Below are 25,886 nucleotides of genomic sequence, written 5' to 3' on the forward strand. Positions count from 1 at the left end.
TGGGCGATTATACAATATCACTGTTAATGGAGAAAAGTCTAACGCCATTTATTCCAGGGCTGAGGTATGTGTACAGGCACCTTTTGTGTTTTTACTTGTGAGTTCCACTAATCACATTGTAAATTGTGCTGAAGATCAATGCTGGCTTGCAGAATGCTGGAATAATACATGGCCAACCGCAGTGGTCATGAAGGTGCCTACTATAGTTCCCATTCCAGTGGAAGTAGATCCAGATACCTTTCTGCTGATGACTTTGCTAAGGGAACGTAGAGACTTTGGCATTGCTTCTGCAATTGTGGCTGCCATAGTCTTTTCGGCAGGCAGAGCTACAACTGTGGCAGTGGCTATGGCCAATCAAGTACAAACGGCACAGACCATTAACAAAGTTGTGGAACAAACATCAAGGGTCCTTGAGACCCAAAATGTGGTAACAAACATTTGCTGTGGCTGCTAATCAAAGAATAGATTTAGTGCAAGTACAAGTAGAAGAATTACATAGCTTGATACAAGTAGGATGCATTTCACAAATGAAACATATGTGCATAACCCCTTTGAGATTTATTGATGCAGGAAATAAGAGCAAAAGGCTGGGAGACTATTTAGCTGGACACTGGTCGCGAGAGGCAGAGCAACTCATTCAGCAGCAGCTGGTCCAAATTGCCGAACTTAATGGAACCCGTGTTGATCCTGTCACCCTCAAAGACCTGACCTCTTGGTTGACTTCAGTTTTCACCTTCTTTAAGGAATGGGTTGGGGTGGGATTGTTTGGCGCTTTAGTATGCCTAGGCGTTTTCCTGTGTCTGTGGCTGCTGTGCCGTCTCTGAGCACGACAGGCTCGAGATAAAGGTGTGATCGTTCAGGCGCTGGCAGCGATTGATCAGGGCGTCTCCCCCCAGGTATGGCTTGCCAGCCTTAAGAGGGACTTGTAAGGCCTCAGCCCTTGCACCCAGCGACATTGTTGTCATTGCACCTGGTAGGGTGGGGCTCTTGCAGAAAGCCAATGGCCTTTGCACCCCGATCGGCCTTGTTGCCCTTGCACTCGGGAAGGCGTTGGCAGCCAATGGCCTTTGCACCCAGTTAGGCCTTGTTGCCCTTGCACTCGGGAAGACGTTGGCATCCTTTCTCTCCGGAACCACTGTCCTTGATCGGTTGGATCATCATGAGGTTCCGACCTGATCGGATACGTCCTGTGCGTCTATTAATATATATATATATATAATATATGGGGGAGATGTAGGGCACCAAGGCACCACAACCCTGCCATCATTTCCTGCCTCTCAAGCAGCTTTGGCCCTGCCCCGAGGCGCTTGGCGCGCTTTCCCGAATGGCGCCATCCAACCGCCAATCGTGAGCTGACTCGTAAAATCAGGAGCGGCCAGAGCCATTCAGACTAGGACACGTCTCAGGCTTTGTTCTGCATGGCTTATAAGCCGTGCGCACCAGGGTCCGGGGTCCTTCGCCATCAACCTCAAGTTGTGCACTCTCAATAAAAGTACGTTCTGAGAAGAATCCTGTTGTGGTCGTCTCTTCTGCTGGTGGACGCAGAGTGCCACACTCCATTATACATCTTATGCATCTCCCAAGGTCTCCCTCCTTCCCTCCCTCCCTCTTTCCCTCCCTCCCTCTTTCCCTCCCTCTCTCACTCTACCCACCCCATACCGTTTATGTGGGTACATGCACATTGCGTCCATGGCAATATGGAGGCTGGAGGTGACAGCAGATGTCTCCCTCAAGCACTCTGCACTTCATTTTTTGACAGACTCTCTCACGGAACCTGAACAATCCAGGCAGGCCAGCTGGTCCATGAACTCCAGGATTTTATCTGCCTCTGCCTCTTCCCAGTCTTGGGGTTACAGGTGTGTGTTACATTACCCAGTTTTGACATAGGTGCTGGGGATTCGAACTCAGGTCCCCATGTTTGCATGGCAAACACTCCACTGACCGAGCCCACCCTCCCCCTCTCCCAAGGTTTCCATGTGGTGAATGTTGAGCATTTTTCCTTGGTAGGGTCCGTCATCAAGACTTGCCCTGCTGTTCTATCCTTCTTTTCCAATTTATATGTCTATTGTCTTCTCTAGGACCAGAGTCCTACATCACCAGACCCCTTTCGTGACTCCTGGATACCTAGACTAGGTTGACTAGGACTACCAGTGTCCCATACTCACATAGGTGTTGAGTCCCCGGAGTCATTTGTCGATGATATAAACATCGTTCAAACAAAACCTAACTAAAGGGTCTAAAGATGAACCTTTTGGAAAACGATTAAGGCTAGATTAGGTTGTTAGGGCAGAACGCCCATGGTTTATTCAGATGGTTTATAAGAAATAGGAGAAAGACCAAATTTGCAGGTATGCACATAGACTCACTGCCTCATGAGATTATTAGCTGACTCAGGACACCGACAACAAGGAAGGTACGTGCAGAACTGAACCAACGCCAGCCACGTGCCCTCGAGCCCTCAAATCAGTGAACTGAGTAGACCTCTTTTTTAAAATTGAGCTAGCCTGTCTCAGGTATTTCATTATGATAATGAGATTTATACAACATCTCAGAGTAGGGGCTGCACGGATGATTTCACACACCTTTTGTCTGTCTCCCAGGGATGGCTGGCAGATCAAAGTGTTTGCCCACCGAGGCACAGAGATCCAGATGCATTCTCAGCCCAGCCTGCCAGGGTGTGGTAGATCAAATGAAAATGACCGCCCGTTTCATCCTTAGAAAATGTGGCCAAAGAAACCCCAGGGCAAACTATTAAACCAAGGAAAGAGCTAGGGATGTGTGTGTGTGTGTGTGTGTGTGTGTGTGTGTGTGTGTGTGTGTGAGAGAGAGAGAGAGAGAGAGAGAGAGAGAGAGAGAGAGAGAGAGAGAGAGAGAGACTGTTTGAAGGGTTCACCCATCCCTGGAGAGCCTCCCCGTGACTCAATGCTTGATGCCTCTTCCACCTTCGAGACAACTCAAAAACAGGCTGCTTTCCATGCAGTTGCTCACTAGAGTAGAAAAAAATGTGACTCTCGATGTCACACCGCCTAGCTTGGGCAGCTTGCCTCCGTTTCTACGGGCTGTTTGATTTAAGTCACTCAGATTTTGATGGGCTTCCCTACAAAATATGACTGCCTCTCATAGGGGTCCTCAGAGTGCCTCCTGAAAAAACAAATAGGTCAAGGGCAGCTGATTGTCTTTCTCGAAATATTGATCTGCTGCTGCGTGTGCAAATCCTGGAGACATGTGAGAGGGAGCAAAGACAACAAGCTGTAGGGGAGCCATGGGTATGCACGGGGCTGAGAAGCGTTGAGGGAACTATTCGAGGTCACTTAGCCAGCATTTTCCAGACCTGCTTTCTGACTATGAACAACCTGTCCTTCCTTTGTGTCCAGCTTAGAGACTCCTGGTGGAGAAGTCTTCATCTTAGTGAACACCAGTTGAATGGTGAGAGTTAGAGGGGGAACTTAACTCAGGGTTCTGAGGCAGACCAACATAGGGAAGGACTCTACTTGGTTTGGGTATCTATCTGTCTATCTATCTATCTATCTATCTATCTATCTATCTATCTATCTATCTATCTATCATCTGTCTACCATCTATCATCTATTTATCTATTTATCTTTCTATCATCTATCATATGTCTGTCTACTTATCTATCATCTACCTGCCTGTCTGTCTGTCTATCTATCTATCTATTTATCTATCTATCTATCATCTATCTATCATCTACCTATTTATCAATCAATCTATCTATCTGTCTGTCTGCCTGTCTGTCTATCTATCTCCACTTAGTAGCCTAGTCTGCACATACTACACACACATGCACACACACTCTGCTCCAAGCAATGCACCTTTCAACCTCAGAACCCCACCTGCAATTAGTTACACACACTATCTGTCAACAATAGCAGATGTGTCTCTGCCCTTCTACTTTCCCAGAGCACTGAGGTAGGGAGAGTAGAAAAGCTGATCTGGCTTGAACTTGTTTTGGATACATATGCAATAAGGCAGACTGTCCTTCAAGTGACCTTTTACCCTATTTATCATCTTACATATGTGCATAATTGGGCCTGCATTTAAAATCATATGCATATGGGAAGAAACATGAGCAGTAGGAAAAAATGAATGCATGACCTAATCCATCAGTCAAAATAAAGAACCGCCCAGACTACACCACTGAGTAACCATCCCCACCCTCCTTTAGACCCAACAAAAAGAGACTTCAGGCGACAGTCTGGGGCCCTTGAGTAAGTACCCTTACTCCTGTGGCCCACTGTCATACTTAACTGTGTACCCTTCCAGAGTTTGACCATTGGCTTCTCTCCAGATAAAGTTATTGTGTTACTTTGCATACCTATGTGTCTTTGCACACCCATGTGTGCCAACTTTCAATTCTTTGGCTAAGAGAGCAACAGCCAGAAACCATTGGCCAAGAGCCAACCACAATCCAGAGGTGTTCACACACCCTTATCACAGTCCCAGAAGGGTTTGAGGGTGGACACGGCGGGACATTTGCTCCTTAATGATGCCTAGCTTACTGGAAAGAGTGATCTAGTATGTTTTTCTCTAATCTCTTCTCCATGCCCAGCCATGACAATATATAAGCAGGTGCTCCAGATGTGAGTGGACAGAAGGATGGATGGGGGGCTGGCTGGCTGAATGGATGGGATGGGAGGGAAGACATCCCAGGGTGTCCCTCTTCTTGCTTCTTGCCTGACCTAGTGCATAAGTCCTTTCCACAGCAGGCTGGCTCGGCAGTCTCTGTGCCTCCAAGGTTCCCCATACCTCAGTGAGCACAGCACGGAGGCTGGAATGGTTGCCTGGGGAGGGTACATGCTGACCTTGCTGTGTGATCACAACTGCCCGGACTGGTAAGTAATGTTTGCTCTCCCTTCACTTCTCTGTCCAAGGCAGCTGGGAGCACATCAGACTCACACTCTATGTCCTGTAAGTAAAACTGCCTTTCCTCCGACCTGAGGTCTGGGCCCCATGGCTCCTAGTCTGTCCCTGCACGATCAGAGACCACTGTTGGGATCAGCTCCAAGAATACCCCAACTTTGCAGGGCAGCATATCACAGGGCCTGGGGGGCTAGTTTTCAGAGGATCTTATTACAGATGGACACCATTCTGAATGGGGAGGGACAGTGAAAGATAAAGCAAAGCTTCATTGTTAGAGACACAGACTGACTTAGAAACCCGGCTGTGCCACTAGCTGGCTGTGAACCCTGAACAGGCCACCTGACCTCCTAGGGCCCAAGGTTTTGCATTTAATAGGATTAAATGGCGTATTGCTCAGAGCCCTTCCCATGACTCAAAGAATGAGACTGGACTGAGTAGGTTAGTGGGTGGGGGGTTGAAAGAGTCAGGGTAAGAATTCAAGACGGAGGCATCCTGAGCTGGGCCACAGGTTGAGTAAGAGCAGGAAACTGCCCGAGTCAAAGGGGCAGAAACCGTGAAACGAGCTGAAGAAGGACTTTCCTGGGTGGCAGAAGGATGCCGGAGGGTGGCACTGTGCCAACAAGGGAACGTAGATCTACCAGCCTCCCTTCTCCTGGCAAACTCCAGAACAAGCCAGAGGGTACAGAAGAAGTGGAGACCAGTCCCAAGACCGCAGACTCCAAGGGACTTGCAGGGCAGAGAAGGGCAAAAGCAGACACCTGGGCAGCAGCTGGCACAGAGGTTTCAGGTAAGTGGAAAGCTTGACTTGACTTGGCATTACGCACATATTGAGAACACCTACGCAGACAATGGGAGGCCGGAGCTCAGCTCCAAAGCTCCCATAGGGAGCAGTCAGAGCAGGTGTGCCATGGTCTAAAATTTGGTTTGATATCTATCAGCTTCCTCCTACTCTGTTTTCACAGCAGGCCTGGCATAGTCCGTGGGCAGGTGTTCTGACCCCTGTTTGTACATGGGGGCCTCTGCTGGGAGGGGCAGAAGTTGACTGAGCCAGGCTCCGATCTGTCAGATTCTCAAGCCCGAATGTGCCCAAGATCTTGCCAGTCCCTTAGAATTCCCAGACCCTCCCCAACCAAAGCCCCTGACAAGCAGTAGGAAGAGTCTGGAGCTCTGTGTCTTGTTCAGTCACAGGGTCAAACTGAGTAACACTACTGCTTTCTTTGTCTAGGATGGCACGCTCCATTCTGTGCCTCTGGCTGCTGGTAGCTGGGCTGGTTCCCCATTCCTGTGACCAAGAGACACCACCAACATCACTGCATCAAAGAATATCACCAACACCAGGGATTCATAGGGCACCAAGACCCTTCTTCAACAACCAAAAATTTGCCTTGAGTCTGTACAGACAGCTGCCAGAGACAGAAGGAGGCAAAAACGTACTCCTTTCTCCGTTCAGTATCAGTATACCCCTCACGCTGCTGGCCTTCCATGATAAGCCAGAAGTCCGCCACCTGGTCCTGAGGGATCTGGGGTTCAGAGTCACCAAAGACCTGGACACTCAAGCGCCCTTGCACTATGGGGAGCAGCTGGGTGCCCTGATGCCTTCTGAGAAGTGTGGGATCCACACCGGCAGTTTGTTGTTTATGGACAAGAGAGTACAACCAAAACGGAGGTTCCTCATGCTAGCCCAGCGCTTCTACAACAGCGACGTCATCCTCGTCTCCTTAGGGGACTATGAGTTAGCCAACAAGCAGATAAACTCGGCCATTCGTGACAGGACCCATGGGAAAGTGAAGAGGCTGCTGAGGAACCTGAAGCCACTATCTAACTTACTGCTGGCCAATTACAACTTCTTTAAAGGTCAGTGAGCCTCAGATGGAGCCTTGGCAGCCCCTTGCTGGCTTGAGACTTCCTCTGCTCCTCTAGATCTTTCTGGATGTCCTCTGTTCCTTTGGCTTGAGACAGCTTCCTGCTCTTGCCCACCTCTGGATCTATCTCTCTCTCTCTCTCTCTCTCTCTCTCTCTCTCTCTCTCTCTCTCTCTCTTTCTCTCTCTCTCCTTAGTGTCATCTAGTCCTTTAGTCCTTTAATCATTAGAAAGGTCTTGAGCAATACTTTCCTTAGGGTCCAGGGAGGTCGGGATTATCTAAGTCTCTTCTCGTTTTTGGAAAGTCAACCATTTTTTGCCCCAGACAAATACTCCCTCTCCTCCTCCTGAACTGCTTGCCTGGCCTCTCCTGTGCTTACGTCTTCTCATCCTGCTCCTTTCTTCCATCCTGTACCTCTCTCTTCTAGAATTGGAAGCTCCTTTTATAGATACAGTCCCCACTCCCTCCTCCTTGCTAACTTTCGGGACAAGGCATCTCAATCCAGGACCAGCTACATTACTCTTAGGACTCACTGACAAATGAGACGAGGGGCCCTATGCTCTAAGGTCACATTCCAGTGTGGTGGTAGAGCATGAGGCCACCCGTGGAGCCCTGTGTGACCGTCTAGCCCACACCTCTGAAGGTCAGACTTGCCACTGGCGGTACACCACTGAGCCTTCCGTTCTACCTCACACAAGCCTGAGCTAGGGGAGGGTTATATGCTGTGTCTCAAACTCTTTCAACAAGCTGCCTTCGACCCTCCACACAGAAGGGTACCTTGTCCTTCCACACCTGTCTGGCCTGGCTGCCAGTGGCTCTTCTGCTGGCCATCCAGCTGGACACTTCCCCAAAGTCAGCAGGACTTGCAGCTCCTCTGCCCGACCTTGGTGTTTTTCTCTCTCCAGGAAATCAACACAGTGCTGACAAATCATGGCATTCCCTCCCTTCCCCCTTCTTCCAGTCTAGGTCCTCCCCTCCAGCAAGCGGGGCCGTGTAAGCTGCCTGCAACCTTTCTGTGCACGGAACACTCCCAACTTCGTGTCAGATCCCCATGCCTGCCAGGCCCCTGGTCACCTCCGTTCAAATGGAGCAGCCTGGGCTTGGCGTGTTTCATACGGAAGTAGTACCTCCACCCAGGAAGTCCCCTTCTCCTAATCCTTCTCTTCAAGGCTTGGTAAATTGTCCCGCGCTATCGTCTCGCCAGCAAGAACCACGCGGGACACTAGGATTCTTCTGCAGAAATAGCTTTAATGCATCCTGAGAGAGAGAGCATCAGCTAACATGGCCGGGGACCCAGATATGAAGGAACCCATCCCTTATATAGGAAACAGTCCTTGCTTCGGACATGTCACTCTTGGATTGGTCTGCTGCCCAATTAGCCCAGGTGAAGCCTCAGGAGTAGGCGGGGACAGCAGTGGAAAGTTACCAAGCACATGTACGTTCACCTGGCAGTGAAACCAGATGCCAGCGCCATCTTGTAATGGGGCATGTGGATGCGGCCCTTCACAGTAAATTGCTCTGATTCTAGCCCAAGCTAGGGACGTTGATGCTCCCTCGCCCCAGGCCTCTTTTCTCCCCACACCATGTGCTAAATCTGACCATTGCCCCAACCATGGCCACTATTCTTGTTCAGCTTGCCAAGCTACGTTAACTCTTCCCAACGTTACTATGAGTGTGTCTGCATTTTTCCTCTCTATTTCTTTTGCAGGGAGGGACGTATGATCCTTCTGCCTCAGTCTCCCACATCCTGGGACTCCAAGTGTGTGTCCCCGTACCCGCAGCTATGAGTTCTAAAGGAGTCTGTCTTCAACTTGTCTCCCCCAGGGCCCTTGAATGACCCATCCCCTGCCCTCTCTCCCATCCATCTCTGTTATCCTCTCTACCTCCCCCTCCCCCCAAAGCACCACAGTTACTTAAAACTTCAGCCCTACCTCAGCTACACAACCCTAGTGCTGTCAGCCTAGCTGATGCCTCCTCCATCGCGCACATGAATGGCTTTGCTCCTTCCTCCTCTCTTCTTCCTCAGCGATGGGCCCTCCTTCGGGGCTCAGCTCGGGCTTCCAGAAAGTCTTTCGTGACAAGCTCTCAGGAGAGATTGCCAACTTTAAGAAGAAAGCAAAACCACAAAATGTCACAGATATTTAACCATGGTTGTACCTCCAACATTTAGACGTAACTGGGCATCTTATCTTTTATCTGGGCTCCCTTCCTATCCCTGCTCGAAGGAGGTGGCTGTGGAGAAAAACAAGCTTTTGTTTGGTACATGAAATCTGAGCTGCTTCTAGGGAGTTTGGATGGCAGTGGTAGGCGGTTGTCGGGATGGGGTCTGGCACTTTGAGAGGTGCAGGTTTGGGAACTAGGGGCTTAGAGCCCCAGAGAGTGGACGGCTTGGAGCTGCTAAAGAGAACAGCTCGCTTCTGAGTTCACCCACTCCGTTCTATTAGGAGCTCTCATGACTTTCCGATTATTTTTTCTGAGGTTGTGAACGGCTTTGTAAGGAAGGGTAGGTTCTTCTGTAAAACACCCACCTTTGCCCTATCCAGTCAGGATTAAATGCAAGAAAGTCAGCTTCCTAGTCCTCCCCAGAGGTCTCCGGCCTCAGGTGGAGCTCCAAGTTCAGTGAATCCATAGCACTGTCAGGTTCGCCTGCCACTGAAGAGCTGACCATCCACATCCTGGCCAGAACCTCAGTGACAGGGAAAGAGGCTGGAAAAGCAGCTCTCAGATGGCTGAGATGTAAAAGTTCTTGGCTCTAAGCCCACGGGGACTGCATTCTCTCTGTTTCCACAGACACCAGGGGAAGAACGCCTTCTGCCTTGGTAGACTGGCGCTGTGCTAAGGAAACAGATGGCTAGCAATTTCTGAGCAACTGCTGTGTGAAGGACCATACACAGGGCTTTGCTTACAATGCCTCGCTGATGTGCACAGGCATCCTTAAGAGACCTATTACCTCTGCAGGTGACCCAGGACTGGTTGACTCCCACTTCCTCTGGCCTCACCCACAACTCGGTCTCTTCCCTTCTCATTCCAGCTACACACCTTCCCTGTCCCTGAAACAAGACATTCCCACTACTGGGCTGTTGCGCATCATTGTTTCCTCTTGAGAATGTTCCTCCGCTGGCTGTTCTGTGGCTTGTCCCACGCACTGTTAAGTCTTTAACCGGTGTCTAGGAAGTTACGTGGATATGCAACTATCCCTTATTTCTCTCCTTAGCCAATATCCCTGCCAGCTCATTGGCTTCCTTATCAATCGTGGTGTTTATATTTTCTTACTTCATAAGATCTGTGTGGACAAGGATCTCTCACATGTGCCTGTGTGGTTTGCCTGGCACGTGTCAGTCCTAGGGCCTCCCTGATGGACAAGTGATGTGTCCTGGATATTGCTGGCCACTCTGATTCCTGTGCACTCTCTTGTCAGGAAAATGGAAATATCGCTTTAACCCGAAGCTCACAGCAATGAAGTACTTCTCGGTAGGCGAGGGCGTCCGGACCATGGTACCCATGATGCAGCGGGTAGGCTGGTTCCACTTGCAGCATTTCAGCCACCTGCACAGCCATGTGCTCCAGCTGCCCTACACCTGCAACATCTCAGGAGTCTTCATTCTCCCGGATGAGGGGAGATTTGAGGACTGTGAGAACGCGCTGATGAAGGAGAGCTTCGACACATGGACTCAGCCCTTACCACGGAGGTGAGAACCCAGCTATTGCCACCTCCTGCAGCGCGGCAAGACCTTTTCCACCATCGCCTTAGCTCTGGGTGAGAGGTGGAGACCTTTCTAGTCTTTGGGGAATGACATGGCATGGGATCTGGGACATGGTCTCACACATTATCAGACAGGATTCAGTCAACCTTACCTTTCAAAGATGGGGAAAACACACAAATCAAAATCACTACCATCACCATCTTTATCATCATTATCACCATCACCACCATCACTATTATCACATCATCACCACCACCACCATCATCATCACCACCATCACCATCATCACCACCATCATCACCAACACCACCATCACCATCATCACCACCATCACCACCATCACCATCATCACCACCATCACCACCATCACCATGGTATCAGCCCGCTGCATCTTCCTGTGAGAGATTTACAGTCGTCAACTGTGCTTTGAAGTCCTGTAGAGTTATAAAGAAGTGAAGAGGGGAGGTGGGAAGATGCTTCAGTTGGTAAAGGGTTTGCCTTGTAAGTATGAGAACTGGAATTGAACCCCCAAAACCTATCTACAAAAAAGCTTGTGATTCTTGTGCCAGGTCAATCTGATGGAGTCATTTTCTCACTCTCTGTCAAGGGTCCTCTTCCCAGATGACCTTTCACAGTGTCCAATTGACAAAACAGAAAGAAAACTAACCAACACAGTGAACTCCAGGCTGATGGGAGACCTAGCTGAGAAAAAGAGGCACAACACTACTATTCCCCCTTTACCTTCACACATGTATGCACACACATGTGTACCTGCACACATATGCGCACAGAGTGGAAGGAACAGTGAGTCACTAAGAAGGCCATGAACAGACCACAGCACTGGGAAACCCTTGTCTGGATGTGTCCTGCCATGCCACTATTGAATGGTGACCTGTTAATGACCCCCCTGGGAACCAGAAGCTAGCCTCTTTTCTGGCGGCCTTGCCCAGAGGGAAAGCTGTGACTTTCTGGCCACTCGCCCTTCTCTGCCTTGCTCTAATGTTAGTTTCCTTGTGTCTCTAAGAAAGAACAGAGAACAAACAAAAAACACAAAATAACTGGACGCTTAAACACTGGTTCTCAGCCTTCCTAACGCTGTGACCCTTGAATACAGTTCCTCATGTTGTAGTGACCCCCCAGTCACAACATTTATTTTCACTACTACTTAATACCTGCAATTTTACTGCTATTATAAATCATAATATAAAGATCTGTGTTTTTTGAAGGTCTTAGGCAACCCCTGTGAAAGGGTTATTCGACCCCTCTAAGGGGTCATGACCCACAGGTTGAGAACCACTGCTATGAAGTAATGCTTTCGCTATCCAAAGTCTAGCCCATGGCCAACGTCTCTGGCTTCTGGATATTTGAACTCTCAGGTACACCCCAAATCCTGCAGGTTCCAGCAGACTGTGTACATGTTAAAGATTGAGAAGCCCTGGTACAGGCAAGTCTTTCTGCTTTTGGATGGATCCTCCAGCTCCCCACCATGCAAACCACCTCTGTCTTGCCTGCCTTGTCCTGTCTGTACAACTGTTCTGTCTTCTTCTGTGGGCTAGACTCCTGAGCATCAAGGTTTACTTAGATCATCATTATCACCATCACCACCATCACTATTATCACATCATCACCACCACCACCATCATCATCACCACCATCACCATCATCACCACCATCATCACCAACACCACCATCACCATCATCACCACCATCACCATCATCACCAACACCACCATCACCATCATCACCATCATCACCACCATCACCACCATCACCATCATCACCAGAAGTCAGAAATGTCTCCGTGTCTAGACGTAACAACCAAATTGTCCCCAGTTGTTGCTCTATGGCCACTGAGCATTAGAATTGGTTGAGCTGTAGATGGTGGGTCAGAGGCATCACCTAAAGGGCTGAGATTTCATCGCATTCAACACCTGTCTGGCGGGACAGGGAAGAGCTGCATGGAGCTTAAGGTTGCTTTCACCCAGACAGGACTTCTCCCACCCTCAGTGCCCCCCTGTAGAAACAGCTAGGAGACTCACAGATCACTGATGCTTTGTTCACAATGAAGACTCTGGAGCTATTATTCAGCTCCATTGGGCCAATGCCTGGGAGTCAAAGTGGAGGGAGATAGACTCACATCCTTGTGTTTCAGAAACAAAAGCCAGGAAGGTATACTTTTGGCACGTGGTCATCTGGGGTCTGTGGCACACAGCCTCCATATGGCTGTTGGGTAGAAAATGTCCTTTTGAGTGTATGATTTTTTTTAAAAAAAAATGTTTGTTTCTTACTTTATTTTTTCTAACATAAGCAGCAAGGAGACACAGTGTGTGTTTAAGGTGGGCACCCTGATGGGCATGGGCATAGTGTTCAGCTACTGAGCCCAGCCATTGCCCCACGCGGGCCCCATTTTGTATGTATGGCAGAAACACTTAGAAAGCCTCCACTAAGCCATTACAAGTCCAGGTCCAGGGCTGCATGATGGGAATCCAGAAATACCCATCCTGCTTGAGCCAAGCAGCACCTCCCATTTCTCCTCCCCCATCTCCTGGCAGGCACTCTCTAGGACCAGAGGTGAGACTCTTTTGGTCTCATGATCTGACGTGTGAACATATAACATCATCTGGTGTCCTTTTGATACACAAGCAAGAAAGTGTGACACTCAGTCTGTCCTCAGGCCTTTGAAATCCAAGACCGGGCAGACAGGAGGAGGAAAGGAACTTAGGCCAAGGTGAAGCACCGATAGACAGAATCTTTTTATTTCTGCTGGACCAGGGCAATCACAGCCTCTTTAAGAAGTAATATACTATAGCTCAAGGACCCTCAAGGACTATAGCTTTTAGGAACACTGTGACTTTGTGCCCCAGCCCTGGCAAGCCCCACAGCTGGCAACAGCTGGCAAGGAGAACTCAGGCGGTGAAGAAGGAAGCTCAGGTCAATACCACTTCAGCAGGTGCCGGCTGGAAACTTCCAGAGTTTGACCTCGTGGTTAAACGCAGTAAAACTTCAGGAAAGGTTTCCAGGTGACAGTTATCACAGCAAAGTAGTCAAGCACCTGTGACCTTACAATAAGAATGAACTCTATTGGCTGATAAACAGTGCTCAGGGCAAGGGTCTCAGGAGGAAGCATTTGTGATAAGAATCAGGATGGATTCTATTGGTCGAGGATGCAAAGAACAGGGGGCCTCTTTCATACAGATGGGTTCTTTCCACCGAGAGATAAAGTTCAGGACTAGGGGGGCCTAATCGATGTCCAACATTTGGGAGATGGCTGGCTCACAGAACAGCGCAGAGACCACCAGATTATTAAACAGCCTCTATGCCAGCCTTTCAGGTGGGCCGGTGTCAGTCATCCTCTTCGTTTAAAGAAAAAAGGTGGGTGTGGTTAACAAGCCTTGTTCCACCAATGCTTGCTCGAAGCTGTACCCCCTGCTGCTTCAGACAAACTCACACCCCCTTTGATTCCACCGCTCATGTTCTGAGCAAGCCCTCTGACCACCTCCCAACATTGCCAGGAGGATGGAAGGAAATTGCCTCGCGGAGTCCCTGGTGCAACCTGCCTGTTGCAGGCATGCAGCACAGAGCTGCTCTTGCTTGTTCAGGGAATCCGCAGGTTCGGGTGGACTATTAGGCTGCATGACTTCAACTCTGCTTTCTTTCATCTTCCTGAGCAGCAGGATGCAGCTGTTTTTCCCCAAATTCTCCATTCCCGTGGCTCTTCATATGGAGAATCTCAAGTATGCTACCAGCAGACTTAAATTGTTCTATGAACACAGGGACCTCATGGGAATCACTGTGAAAAGGACACCCATGAGGGTCACCACGGTAGGTTAACACCCGTGACGAGGCTCTTTATGCTTAATGGTTCCTATGGTTTCCCTTTCCTAACGCATTTAGGGACCGATGAGCACCCAGTGTTCTGTGAATGCAATGGGTGACGTGGTGGGTGACAGCTCCAGCAGTGTCCTGGACCTGGCTGTTCCTCAGAGATGGCTCTTCTAGGGAAATAAAAAGTTGTGTTCTCATGCGCACTACCTGTTGTGGAGACAGCCAGGATGCTGGGTGTGAATATGCAACCAAGGGACTGTCACAGCCCTGGTGACATGAAGGCATCCTGTGAATACAAGAGCGTGGTGTCATACACACATCCGGTGTCCACCCACAACCACACTGCAAGAGGTTAGGAAGTTAGATTACGGCAGAATACGGCAGGGATGGAGTCAAGCCACACAAGGGGGCTTTTCCTGGAACAGAGAAGGGGTGCCGAGTTACTGGTTGGCAAGGTTGCAGGGGAGGCCCAAAGAGCAGATGCTGGACCCAGTGACTCAACGACCTGGCCTTCAGGTTACATGCAGGTCACGTGTAGTGTGAGGACCATCAGGGCCTGTGACAGGAGAAAGATTGGATGGAATCTGAGCCAGTGAAAGGAGAGCACTGCAGGCCACCAGAGAAACAAGCCAGTGAGTGACAGCAGAGGCAGGCTTCAGAGAAAAGGGAGGGAGTGGGAAGAGAGTCTGGGAAAGTGTCATTTCAGGGGTGGAAATTCCAGGACTCTCAGTGGCTCGAGATAGGGCAAAGAATAAGAAAGCTATCCTTCTGGAAGGCAAGGCTGTGAGCCCGGCATAGAAGCAGGTGTACAAACGGTTGAGGCTACAAGCGCGCGCTACTCCCCAGAAAGCCAGGTTGCCTCTTGGCTGGGAGCAGAGGGAGGAAAACAGCCACAATGTGAAGTCAGAGGTGGGGGGTGGTGCAGACTGAGTGAAAAAACGGCACAGTGTTCTGGAACTCTCGGGGATGCAGAAATGAGCCTCCATTCTGCAACATCATGCACCTACCTATCCAGTGCTAGACCTGGATCCTGGGCATCCTGGGCCCAGTGCAGATAGAGAGTCAGGGTGATACTTGCTGAGGGTGGGCTTGTCAGAGCTCCTGCTCCCTCAACACTCTGAACCTTGATCTCCAAAGGCAGTGCACAGGACGGAGCTGACTGTGAATGAGGATGGAGCGGAAGAAGAAGACATCTCCAGCCTCCGGTCCATCCCGAAGCCACTCATCCCTTCCTTCCACTTCAATAGGCCCTTTATAATGTTAATCCTGGAGGGGGCTGGCCACAACCTTCTCTTCATGGGGAAAGTGATGAACCCTAATAGTGCCTGATCCATTTCCAAGAAAGAGTTGAGACTTTAGAAGACAGGAGAGTGACCAAAGCATAGGCTAGTGACTGGCCTATGGTGCTCACAGGAAGGCTGGGGTTGGGGCGGTGAGTCTGACCTTCCTTTTCTCATGACTGTGGCTGGGGCAGTGGCTTGCTAATCTTTGATGTGAGAGCGGCTACTGAAGGGGGCCTCCTGCAAAGACAGGAAGACAGACACACAGGTTAAGCATCTGTGTGGGAGAGCTCCAGACCTGATGTCCTTGAAGGACCACAAAGGAAGGCAGTACATGGAGGGTAGAGCTGGAGGCCCTGAATTCTGATTTTCTTGGATCTGTACTGCCTGGGTTGTAGTAGAGTTCTATTCCTTCGTAGATCGGTTCAATAAAACAGCAGATGAGAATGTTGTGATGGGTGTTCTTCAACAGCGGGGCAGGGAGGGACCTGGAGGGCCTTGGAGACTCTGGAAGAGCAACCTGGGAGCATGCTCATGAGAAAGGTCAGAGCCCTCCTTCCAGTGCTGTTTGCTGGAATCCAGATGACTCAGTGGCTCCCAAGGGTGTCTGCCAAGCCTCCATCTCCTTGGCACGTGGCTGGGAAGGAAGCGTGCAGAGCAAGTCTCTGGGTCTCTTTGCTGAAAGGAGCTACAGGAATTGAAGCTGTATCAAAGGCCATCTTCGGGCGACAGTCAGCACTGCTCTCGCAAAGACAGCTCCCCATGCCTTTTCCAAGAGGGACCCATCCTCCGCGAGAAAAATGTCTTTGCACAAGTCGTCAGGGCCAGCATCCATTGAGCACCAACTGCATACACAGAAGCACAGTCATAGAACTGAAAGATGAAGGTAGAGCAGGGTCTCCAACTTCAAGAGCCCATTCCACAGACGCAGGGCATGCCACCGTTCTGCAGCCATCACGGGTGCAGAGGCGTGGGCTAACACTCCAACATGTCTTCTTGATCCACAAACAGGATTCACATTCTTGATGACAGTCATGTCAGATGGAGTTTTGAGAGGAATGGGTGAGTAGCCCAGAGCTGGCAGTGGGCCTCACTGTGAGAGAGGGAAAAGAGGTCGCTTTGCTGCCAGCTGATGCCAATGAGCATCAGTGAACGAGCAGTTCAAGTTGAGGGGAACTTGTAGGAACTTTGAATATTCCTTTGGTCACCTGCAGATACCGTCATATAACAGCCACGGCCTCTCCAGATCTCACAACCTTCATGCTCCAGCTGAGTGAGACCTGCCAAGCATGCGGCTGCCCTCCTGCATTCCAGCTCATTCCATTTGTATGCAATTCCAACAACACTGCAGCCCCACCAGGATGCACAGCCCATAGAGGGTTCTGGTTATGCTTCCCCATCTTCCGTCAGGTTCCCCTTGATCCCTTACTCAGTGAATGTCCATAGTCAGTTCCATCCCGGCTCTTTTGCTCTTATCCCTGGGCAAAATCAGCTAACTCCATGCTTAAGTCTCAGCTTCCGGAAGTGGCCAAAGACCATGCGCACATTGATGGCCTCACTTTACTCGGGACTCTCACCTCTGAGCTGTCCTTAGGCTCAGGGTGGTGACTGGCCTTTCACGATCCCTCTGTCCACCCTCATCCCACCCCTTCCTAAGTCACTCTCAGCCCCAACCTCCCTCTCTATCACCCTCAGCTGACGACCTCGTTAACCACCAACTACTCCCATCCACCCCTCCCTCCCCTCCTGTGACATCAGGAGCCTGTCCTGCCCAGACTGAGGCCACTCCATCACCTGCTAGCTGCCTTTTCTAGCTCTCAGGCAAACCCTGCTGCAGATGTCACCACCTCAGAAGCTCTAGTCACAGACCTTCCCTGTCACCAAGTTGTTGCTAGCAGGATACAAACAGTCTTCTAGGTCCCAAAGGGCTAAGCATCTCCACCTCTCAGGCTCCGCCATTCCCAACACACAGGTCTCACAGGCTCAGACTGGCCACCACTCCACAGCTGCTGTCCTTGGTAGTCTTTCCACAGTCCTGACATCTACAAAATGTTAGGTCTTCGCAGGTTACACCTTCACCAATGGCCTCCTGGAGGACTCTGACCCTGCCGTGTGGCACCAGGCCTCAGCCTCCATGTCCCCTTCAGTCCTATAGTTTCCACAACCAATGAGACTGCACCTTGACCAGTGGCCTCTCCTAGTCTCTCACTGTGCCAGGTTTCTTATGCTCCCATCTTCTCCTCAGGTCTGAAGCTCTCATACTATCAACACCAGCTACATGTAGGAGATTCTTACACATGACCAAGCTCCGTTGCCAGAATGAGGTGTAGCCCTGACCTCCTCTACCCACAGTCCCTCTGTGCTCCCCTGAGGAAATACTCTAGAAGATTCCATCTCAGTGCTGCTAGTCTCTTCCTTTTTACTTAATTTATTAGATTTTAAAAAGATACCTATCCAAGTTCCCACTTCCTCCTCTCCTCCCATTCTCTCCACACACCCTCCCACCCCACCCCCATTTAATCCTCAAAGACGGTAAGGCACATTGGCTTGTGGAAGGTCCAAGGCCCTCCCTACTCTATCTCAGCTGAGCAAGGTATACATGCGAAGAGAATAGATCCCAAAAGTCAGTACCTGTAGTAGGGATAAATCCTGATGCCACTGTCAGTCTGCCCCAGCCATGCAACTGTCAACCACATTCAGAGGAACTAGTTTGGTCCTATGCTTGTTCCTTCCCAGTCCGGTTGGATTTGGTGAGCTCCCATTAGCTCAGGCAAATTGTTTCAGTGCGTGAACCTATCATGGTCTTGACCTTCTTGCTCATATTCTCATTCCTCCCACTCTTCAGCTGGACTTTGGGAGCCCAGTCTAGTTCTGCGATGTGGGTCTCTGCCTCTGCCTCCATCAGTTGCTGAATGAAGGCGCTATGGTGGACAGATATTTATCAGTCTGACTAGAAGGCAAGTCAAGATCGAGCCCCCTCTCCTCTATTGCCCAGGGTCCTAGGTGGGGTCATCCTTTTAGATTCCTGGGAATTTCTCTAGAGTCAGGTTTCTGTGAACCCTATAATGGCTCCCTCAATCAAGATATCTCTCCTTGTTCTCATCTCTGTCCTTCCTCCATCTCAACCATCCCATTTCCTCAAGTTCTCCTCTCCCTCCCTCTCTCCCCTCCTCTTCTCCTCCTACCCTCCTCTCTCTGCCACCCCCATGCTCCCAACCCTGCCAGTCAGTCCTGTCCATCTCTTCTTAATCACAGCTGATTTCTCGGCTTCCAACAAGCTTCCAGTTGTCCCATTGGTTGTCCTAATCTGATGGAGACATTTCCTCAACTGAGGATCTCTCTTCCCAAATAACCATAGCAATGCCAAGGAGACAAAAACAACAGCAACCAGCACAAAGGCTTCACTTCCAGTGTCCTCACACGAATGGCCCTGATACTTTGTCTTTCTCTGAAACCTCACATGCATTTCTCTCGGTTCTCTTCCTGAGTGCCACACCTCTTCAATCACAGAATAGTCAATGGCTTTTCCAGGCCAGAGTTCCAAGATGCTTCCACAATAGTCTCCAAAACACCATCAGGTCTGTCACATCAATACCCCACTCCTGGTACAAATTTCTGTCCTAATTTGGCTTTTTATTGCTATGATAAAACAGTAATCAAGAGAAGTTTGAGGAGGAAAGTTTTTTGTTTGTTTTGTTTGTTTGTTTTTTGCCTTTCATGTCCTGACTACGGGTCATCATTAAGGGGAGCCAAGGCAGGAACTTAGGGCAGTAACCTGAAAGCAGGAACTGAAGCAGAGGCTGTAGTTGGTGGATCTTTTAAAACTCTTTAGAGGCGCACCACCAAGCTCCCAAATAAATACACAGAGACCTATTCTTACTTAGGAATGCCCAGCCTTAGCCTGGCTTGTTACTAGTCAGCTTTTCTTAACTTAAATTATCCCATTCACCTTTTGCCTCTGGCCTTTTACCTCTCTCTATTTCTGCATATTTCTCCTTCCTTCCTTCCTTCCTTGCTTCTTTCCTTCCTTTATTCCTTCCTTCCTTTCTCTCTTTTTTTCTTTCTTTGGCCATGTCTGGCTGTGTGGCTGTGTGGCTGTGTGGCTGGGTAGCTGGCCTCTGACATCTTCTTTTCTCATTCCTTCTATTTATTCCCTCTGCCTTGCAGCCAAGCCCATCCTTTCTCCTCCCTAGCTATTGGCTATTCAGCTCTTTATTAGGCCAATCAGGTGTTTTAGGCAGGTAAAGTAACACAGCTTCACAGAGTTAAACAAATACAACATAAGAGAATGCAACACATCTTTGCATTATTAAACAAATATTCCACAGCATAAAATAATGTAACTAATTCAACAAGAAGAGACCACAGAAGATCACTGCTTCCTGGCTTGCACATCATGGATTTCCCAGCTTACTTTCTTATACAACGCAGGGCAACCAGCCCAGGTGTACCGCCTCTCACAGTGTGTTGGGCCCTGCCACATCAATCACCACAGAACTGTCTACAAACTGACCTACAGGCCAAGCTAATGGAAGCATTTTCTCAGTTAAGATCCCATCATCTTCTCAGATAACCCTAGCTTGTATCCAGTTGATAAAAATAACACATTATCTTTATAAGCAATGAACTCTGAGGTTAAGAGTGTGTACTCCTCTTGCAGAGGACCTGAATTCAATTCCCAGCACCACATAAGGTGGCTCACAACCACCTGTAACTCCTCAGAAGATTCTAAACCTCTTGTGCCTGAGGGTACCTGCACTCACTTACACACACACACACACACACACACACACACACACACACACACACACACTTAAAATATTAAGATAGAAACTCATATATTGAAATTCAGTTTTCAGAGAAAAATGTGCCAAGGAAACTCTATTGAGGACAAATGATCTTTTCAGCAAACTAACCTTGGAAGGCTTGATACTCAGATGAAAAGGAAAAGGGGGTTAGGAGAGAAGAAACTGGAGCAAGAGGAAGTAAAGAGGAAAAGGAAAGAAAAAGGAAGAGAGGGAGGGAGAGAAAGAATGGAAAAAGAACATAAATCTCACCCCACATCCTACTCAAAATTCGCTCACAATGAATCTATATACCCACAAAAAAGCCTAAAACTAACAAAATTCTAAAATAAACCACATGAGAAATCTTTATGGCCTCAGCTTAGGTCAAAAAATTCTTTAGTCAGGCAGTGGCGGAGCACGCCTTTAATCCTAGCACTCAGGAGGCAGAGGCAGGCGGATCTTTGTGAGTTCGAGGCCAGCCTGGTCTACAAGAGCTAGTTCCAGGACAGGCTCCAAAGCTACAGAGAAATCCTGTCTCAAAAGACCAAAAAAATTTCTTTTAAAAACACCAAAAAAAATATGAGCAATAAAAGGATAAACCATAAAAGACAGAACTTGGCCAAGAATTGGACTTCAAAGTACTACTAAGAAATTGAAAAGTTAACCCAACAGCTTATCGTACCCAACAACCATCATCTTAGATGTTTACCAAATCAATCTGAAAGTACTCTACACAGACAGACAGACAGATGGATGGACGAACAGACAGATAGACGGATGGACACACACACACAAAACTGTACTCAAAGGCCTATTGGTTTTATTCAAGGTCACTAAAAGTTGGAAACAACAACCACGTTCTTCAATAAGATGAATAAGCTTTCAAACAACAAAGGATTTCCGAGCAATAATGAGCTAACACAACGAGAAGAATCTGACTTATGAAATAATAAAGGAATGCAATGGCCTGACACATACACTGTGTTGACAAAGAGACTCAACAGAGAGTCCCCAGGCTGTGGGGCTCCAATCATCTGAAATTCAGGAAAGAAAGATCCGGGGGCAGCAGAAAGATCAGTAGTTCCAGGTGGCTTGGGGAAGAGGAAATGATTAAGAAATGGAACACAGGTGCGAAGATATTGTGTATGACGTGTAGCAGTGGACACATGACCGTGCACATTTATCAAAACCCATTAAGCTAATTTATAGAACCAAATATGAACCTTAAAATTATGACCTTGAAAAAGTCATTTCGCAACAGCCATCATGAGGAACTGTATTAAAGGGCCACAGCATCAGGAAGATTGGGAACAAATGCCCTGGAGCCCCACAACTGCGAAGCAAATGGGCTTGTTGTCTTTTTAAAGTTTCCCAGCTGCTAGTATCACAGGAATGGAAAACAAACAAATACACTGAGCCTCAGAGAATTCAAGCAACTTGTGTAAGATCGTGGAGCTAGATCCTGACAGAGCTCCGGGCAGAACTCAGATTTTGTTCAGTTTTCCTCAGGAGAGATGATGGCCCCCTACAGAACCTGCCTCCCTTACCTCGTGTCTCTGGAACTTTCTCAGGACACTGTTGACGTGTAACTCCATGGGACACATCTGGACCAATGGCAGGCATTCACATAACCACTCTACCCCAACTCAGCACCCTGTTTTAGGCTCTAAAAACAGATGTGTTCCATGGAGTGTCGTGGCCTCTGCCCCAGTGTGAGACACAGCAAGGGGGAGCGGAACAAAGACAGAGCAGTAGAGTTAGGTCAGAGGAGCGTGGGCTTTGGCTAGGGTACGTGCTTCAAATCCACTTCATTGTCCATTTGTTGGCACAAGTGACTTAATGAATTCACCTGACATCTCTGCCAGCTTTCTCAGATGCCCAGGGGAAGTAGCAACACTCACTAGCGTCCATGGTAAGTAAGGGTGCAGTAAGTCAACACTATTCCAAGCTCTTTCTTTTTTTTCTCTTTTTTTTCTTATTTATTTATTTATTTATAAGAATTTCCACTTCCTCCCCTCCTCCCAATACCCTCCCCCAAGATCTTTCAATGGATTACCTCATCTAACCTTTATGACATTCCAGAGAGACTCTAGGGACTGAAGTGACCCTAGGAACCCATGGAGGGTATGTGACAAAGTAAGAGACTTGGATTTGAATCCAGCTCTAACTCTTGCTGTGTTATCCTGGATGACAATACATCTACCCCATAGGGTTCTTGAAAGGATAAGCAAGTCAACACACATCCAACAGCAGAGCTGGGAGCTTGTGAGAGGTGCCAGGCCTCATACTCAACTCAGTGAGTTACATGTTGCTGGACCAGCAGAGCAAAATTGAATGTGTAGGAAGGGAGAAAGAAGACAAAGGGGATAACAGACCCTCCTCATTAGGAAAGATGTGGAAACGAAAGCAAATTAAATGGCTTCCCCATGAAAAGGAGGGCTGATGGGGGCATGCGGGATGCTTTGTTCAGGCTCTACCCAAAGCCTGAGACCAAGAGTAAGGGCATGTAGTTCCAGTGATTATGACCAACAGGAAACAACAAAATTTAGTCTCATGGCCTAAAAGGGAGGTCTTAGTATCAGTGACATTCCACCCAGGTTCAGTATTCTCAGCTCAGGATTGGAGAGAAAGAGTGGAAACCCCCCTGACGATCAGCCTACCTATGTCACCCACATACAGCCCACGGGCACTGGTTGACATCTGTGTTTGCCAACACAGCTCATGACCCCTTGAGTAAATGGCTCATGACCCCTTGAGTAAATAACTGGGGTGGGGAAGGCCAGCCAAATGCCTCTCTGGAAGATCTAATCACTGTAGTCTTTGACTTGGCATGATCTTTCCCATGCCAGGCAAGGACTGGGTCCAGTTTTTCTGGCCATCTGATTCCAAAGAGCACTGCTGTTGTGTGACTTTTCCTGAGGAGACATGAAGGGCACTGGGATGGACCCAAGAAAAGATTTCACCTGAGTATCACTTAGTGAGCTAGTGGGTTTCCTGAGCCTCCTTATAGGATCATGGCTTTTGATGCCTCAAAAGCCCCCACATCAACAAAAAGCCCTTCCTAGCATGCATGGTTAATGAGTCTGCAGAACAGAATCCCTGAAGCTACTGAAATGGCTGGCAGGCTGCTCAACTTGTGAAAGAGTCTCCTCTGCCAGTCATTGCTCTGCTCCCTGCTCGAGGAGGAAGGGGCCTTGTGAGTCTTGTCACTTTCAGGAGTTTCCTGAGCCTCGTGAGTTCTCTGTTTACTTCCTGTGTTGTTCATGCCTCTCCAGGTGGCTGTCCACATGGTACTGGCTTTACAGCTATGGAGACTCACTGAGGTATCCACACACATTTTTTATAGAAGGCCAGGGAGTTAACTGTGTGCAGTGGAACCAAATTCCCCAAGAGAGCCTCCGGGAAGGGGGATAATGTTTTAAACTGTGAGTGTGATGTGTGAGCATCAGTGGGTACCCCAGGATGTTGAAGATGCGAGGAACAGGAGATAACTGCCAAGGAAAGCCAAGGAAATGAGTGAAGTCCACCCAGGAGATAGGCCACATGGGCTGCAAACCGCAAGGCGACAGGAGCAGGGTTGCTCAGGCCTGTTGGGGCACACATCATGGTATCGTGGGCCCTAGAAACAAAATGTGGAGCCACAGGATAAACATTTGCCCTGTTGTGTTTTGTTGTTTCTTGCTTTGGTCCCATCCTTCTTTGCGGCTGGTTAGTCTTCCTTTTGGCATGGGATCATCTGTCATGTACGATTGAAATTTGAAAGTACTTAATCAACTTTTACTGGAGTGCACAGCCAAGAGTTCTCTGAGTCTCAGTGGAGACTTTATACTTAGGCTGTTGAGCAATGCTGGAACTGGGAAGGTGGATTTCAGCTCTCAACAGGGACCTAGTGTTTTGTGTTATGAAATGGCCGTGTTATAGCTTCAAACCATGAGGCTTCATCTTCATTGTCAACTTGACTAGGAGATACAGGTGTGCCCTAGTGTGTCCACAAGAATGTTCACAGAGAACATTAAATGAGGAAGGAAGACCCACCCTGAATATGAGTGACACCAACACATAAGTTGGGACCCAGACAGAATAAACTCAGGGGAATACCACCCTCCTAGCCTGTCTTCTGGCTCGCAGTAATGTGAATGGAAGTGTTCCACAAGATTCTCCTGCTGTGACAGACTGAATGACCTGAAACCAAGAGCCAAGGTTAATATTTTCTTCTTTAAGATGAGTAGGCCATGTCTTTGGTCACAGTGTGATGTGGGATTTTCAATGTGATTATTTCAGGTTTGGGCAGCTGTCTCTGTCAACAACAGTGATGAAGTAAACTAAGACTTTGTCTCAAGAAACAGAAGACAACAGATCAACACCCAGAGATTTATTTAAAAGTTGGTTTCTAAAAATAAAAATAGGTTACATTTACCCCTTCTCTTCCCCCTCTAACCCCTCTTTAAGAAAACAACAATTTTCTTAAAAACTAAAAGCTGAATCTTCTAAAGATCAGTTAGACAGATCTCTCTAAAAAGACTTATCGAAGGGATAGGAGATAGTTCAGTCAATTGAGGGCTTGCCTTGCAAACTCGAGGTCCTGAATTGGATCCCCCGAGCCCACATTTTAAAAAAAATCTTGGCATGATGGCATTCCCTTGCAATGGTAGGGCTGAGGAGGTGGAAACAGGCTAATCACTGAGGAGAGTTCCAAGCCTGAGAGAAACCCTGCCTCAAAAACTAATGGATGGAGCCTAGGGGACATTACGTGAAGTTGAATTTGTCTTCCACAGAACTGGGTATGAGCAACACACACACAGCTTATTAAGGAGAGGAGAAATATAAATATATAAGTGTGTGTATATATAAACAAATGAGAAATACTGATATTAAATAATAATCAAAACACTAATGGGGGCCTTGTGAATCGCTTGTTTGGGTTTTTGTTTTGCTTTGGTTTTGACAGGATTTCTCTGTGTAATTCTAGCTGTCCTAGATCTTCCTGTGAAGACCAGGGTACCCTGAACTCACAGAGATCCACCCGAGTCTGCCTTCCTAGTGCTGGGATTAAAGGAAGGCACCACTATACCCAGTTAACTGTGAATAACAATCTACAAATCTAGATGAGAAAAATTCTTGGCTCTAAAGTCCAACATTGGCTTGTGAAACAGAAAAGTTGAAAAGAACAACAATTAACAAAACTTCTAGGCATGACCTCTGACCTTCTTTCTTTCCCAGCTTCCCTCAGCCTTGGATGAACTAACGGTGCTGTCAACCAAACCCAGGGCTCAGGGCTGCAAAGGCGCATCCCCTTGGACACTGTGGTTGTTCCGGGTACAGGTTAATATTCCTAGCCACAGTCTCTGAGGGACTGATAGAAACACTGAGGCAAAATAATTATTTTTTTTCCTTCGCTGTTAGTAAAATCTATGTAACCCGGGGTTTCAAAAGACTCCATTCTCCTCACTACAGATGAATGGAAATATGACCGAAAGGGAAGAGAAGAGAAAGATCTGCTAACTAACTGGAGACTCTGAAGCCTTTTCCACTCTTTGGAAGAACCATT

The 25,886-nt window shown here is 48.3% G+C and overlaps 1 protein-coding gene across 1 annotated transcript; it reads left to right on the plus strand.

Moving 5' to 3' along the window:
- Nucleotides 1-6,107: 6,107 nt before the first annotated feature.
- On the plus strand, nt 6,108-15,898 carry LOC125398432 (alpha-1-antitrypsin-like). Its single transcript, XM_048431191.3, has 4 exons — nt 6,108-6,735; nt 10,161-10,431; nt 14,118-14,268; nt 15,409-15,898. The coding sequence occupies exons 1-4, from the start codon at nt 6,108-6,110 to the stop codon at nt 15,598-15,600; spliced, it is 1,242 nt and encodes a 413-aa protein (XP_048287148.3). The 3' UTR covers nt 15,601-15,898.
- The last annotated feature ends 9,988 nt before the right edge of the window (nt 15,899-25,886 follow it).

This window comes from Myodes glareolus, chromosome 11 (assembly GCF_982192425.1).
Source record: "Myodes glareolus chromosome 11, mMyoGla1.1, whole genome shotgun sequence".
NCBI classification, from domain to species: Eukaryota; Metazoa; Chordata; class Mammalia; order Rodentia; family Cricetidae; genus Myodes; species Myodes glareolus.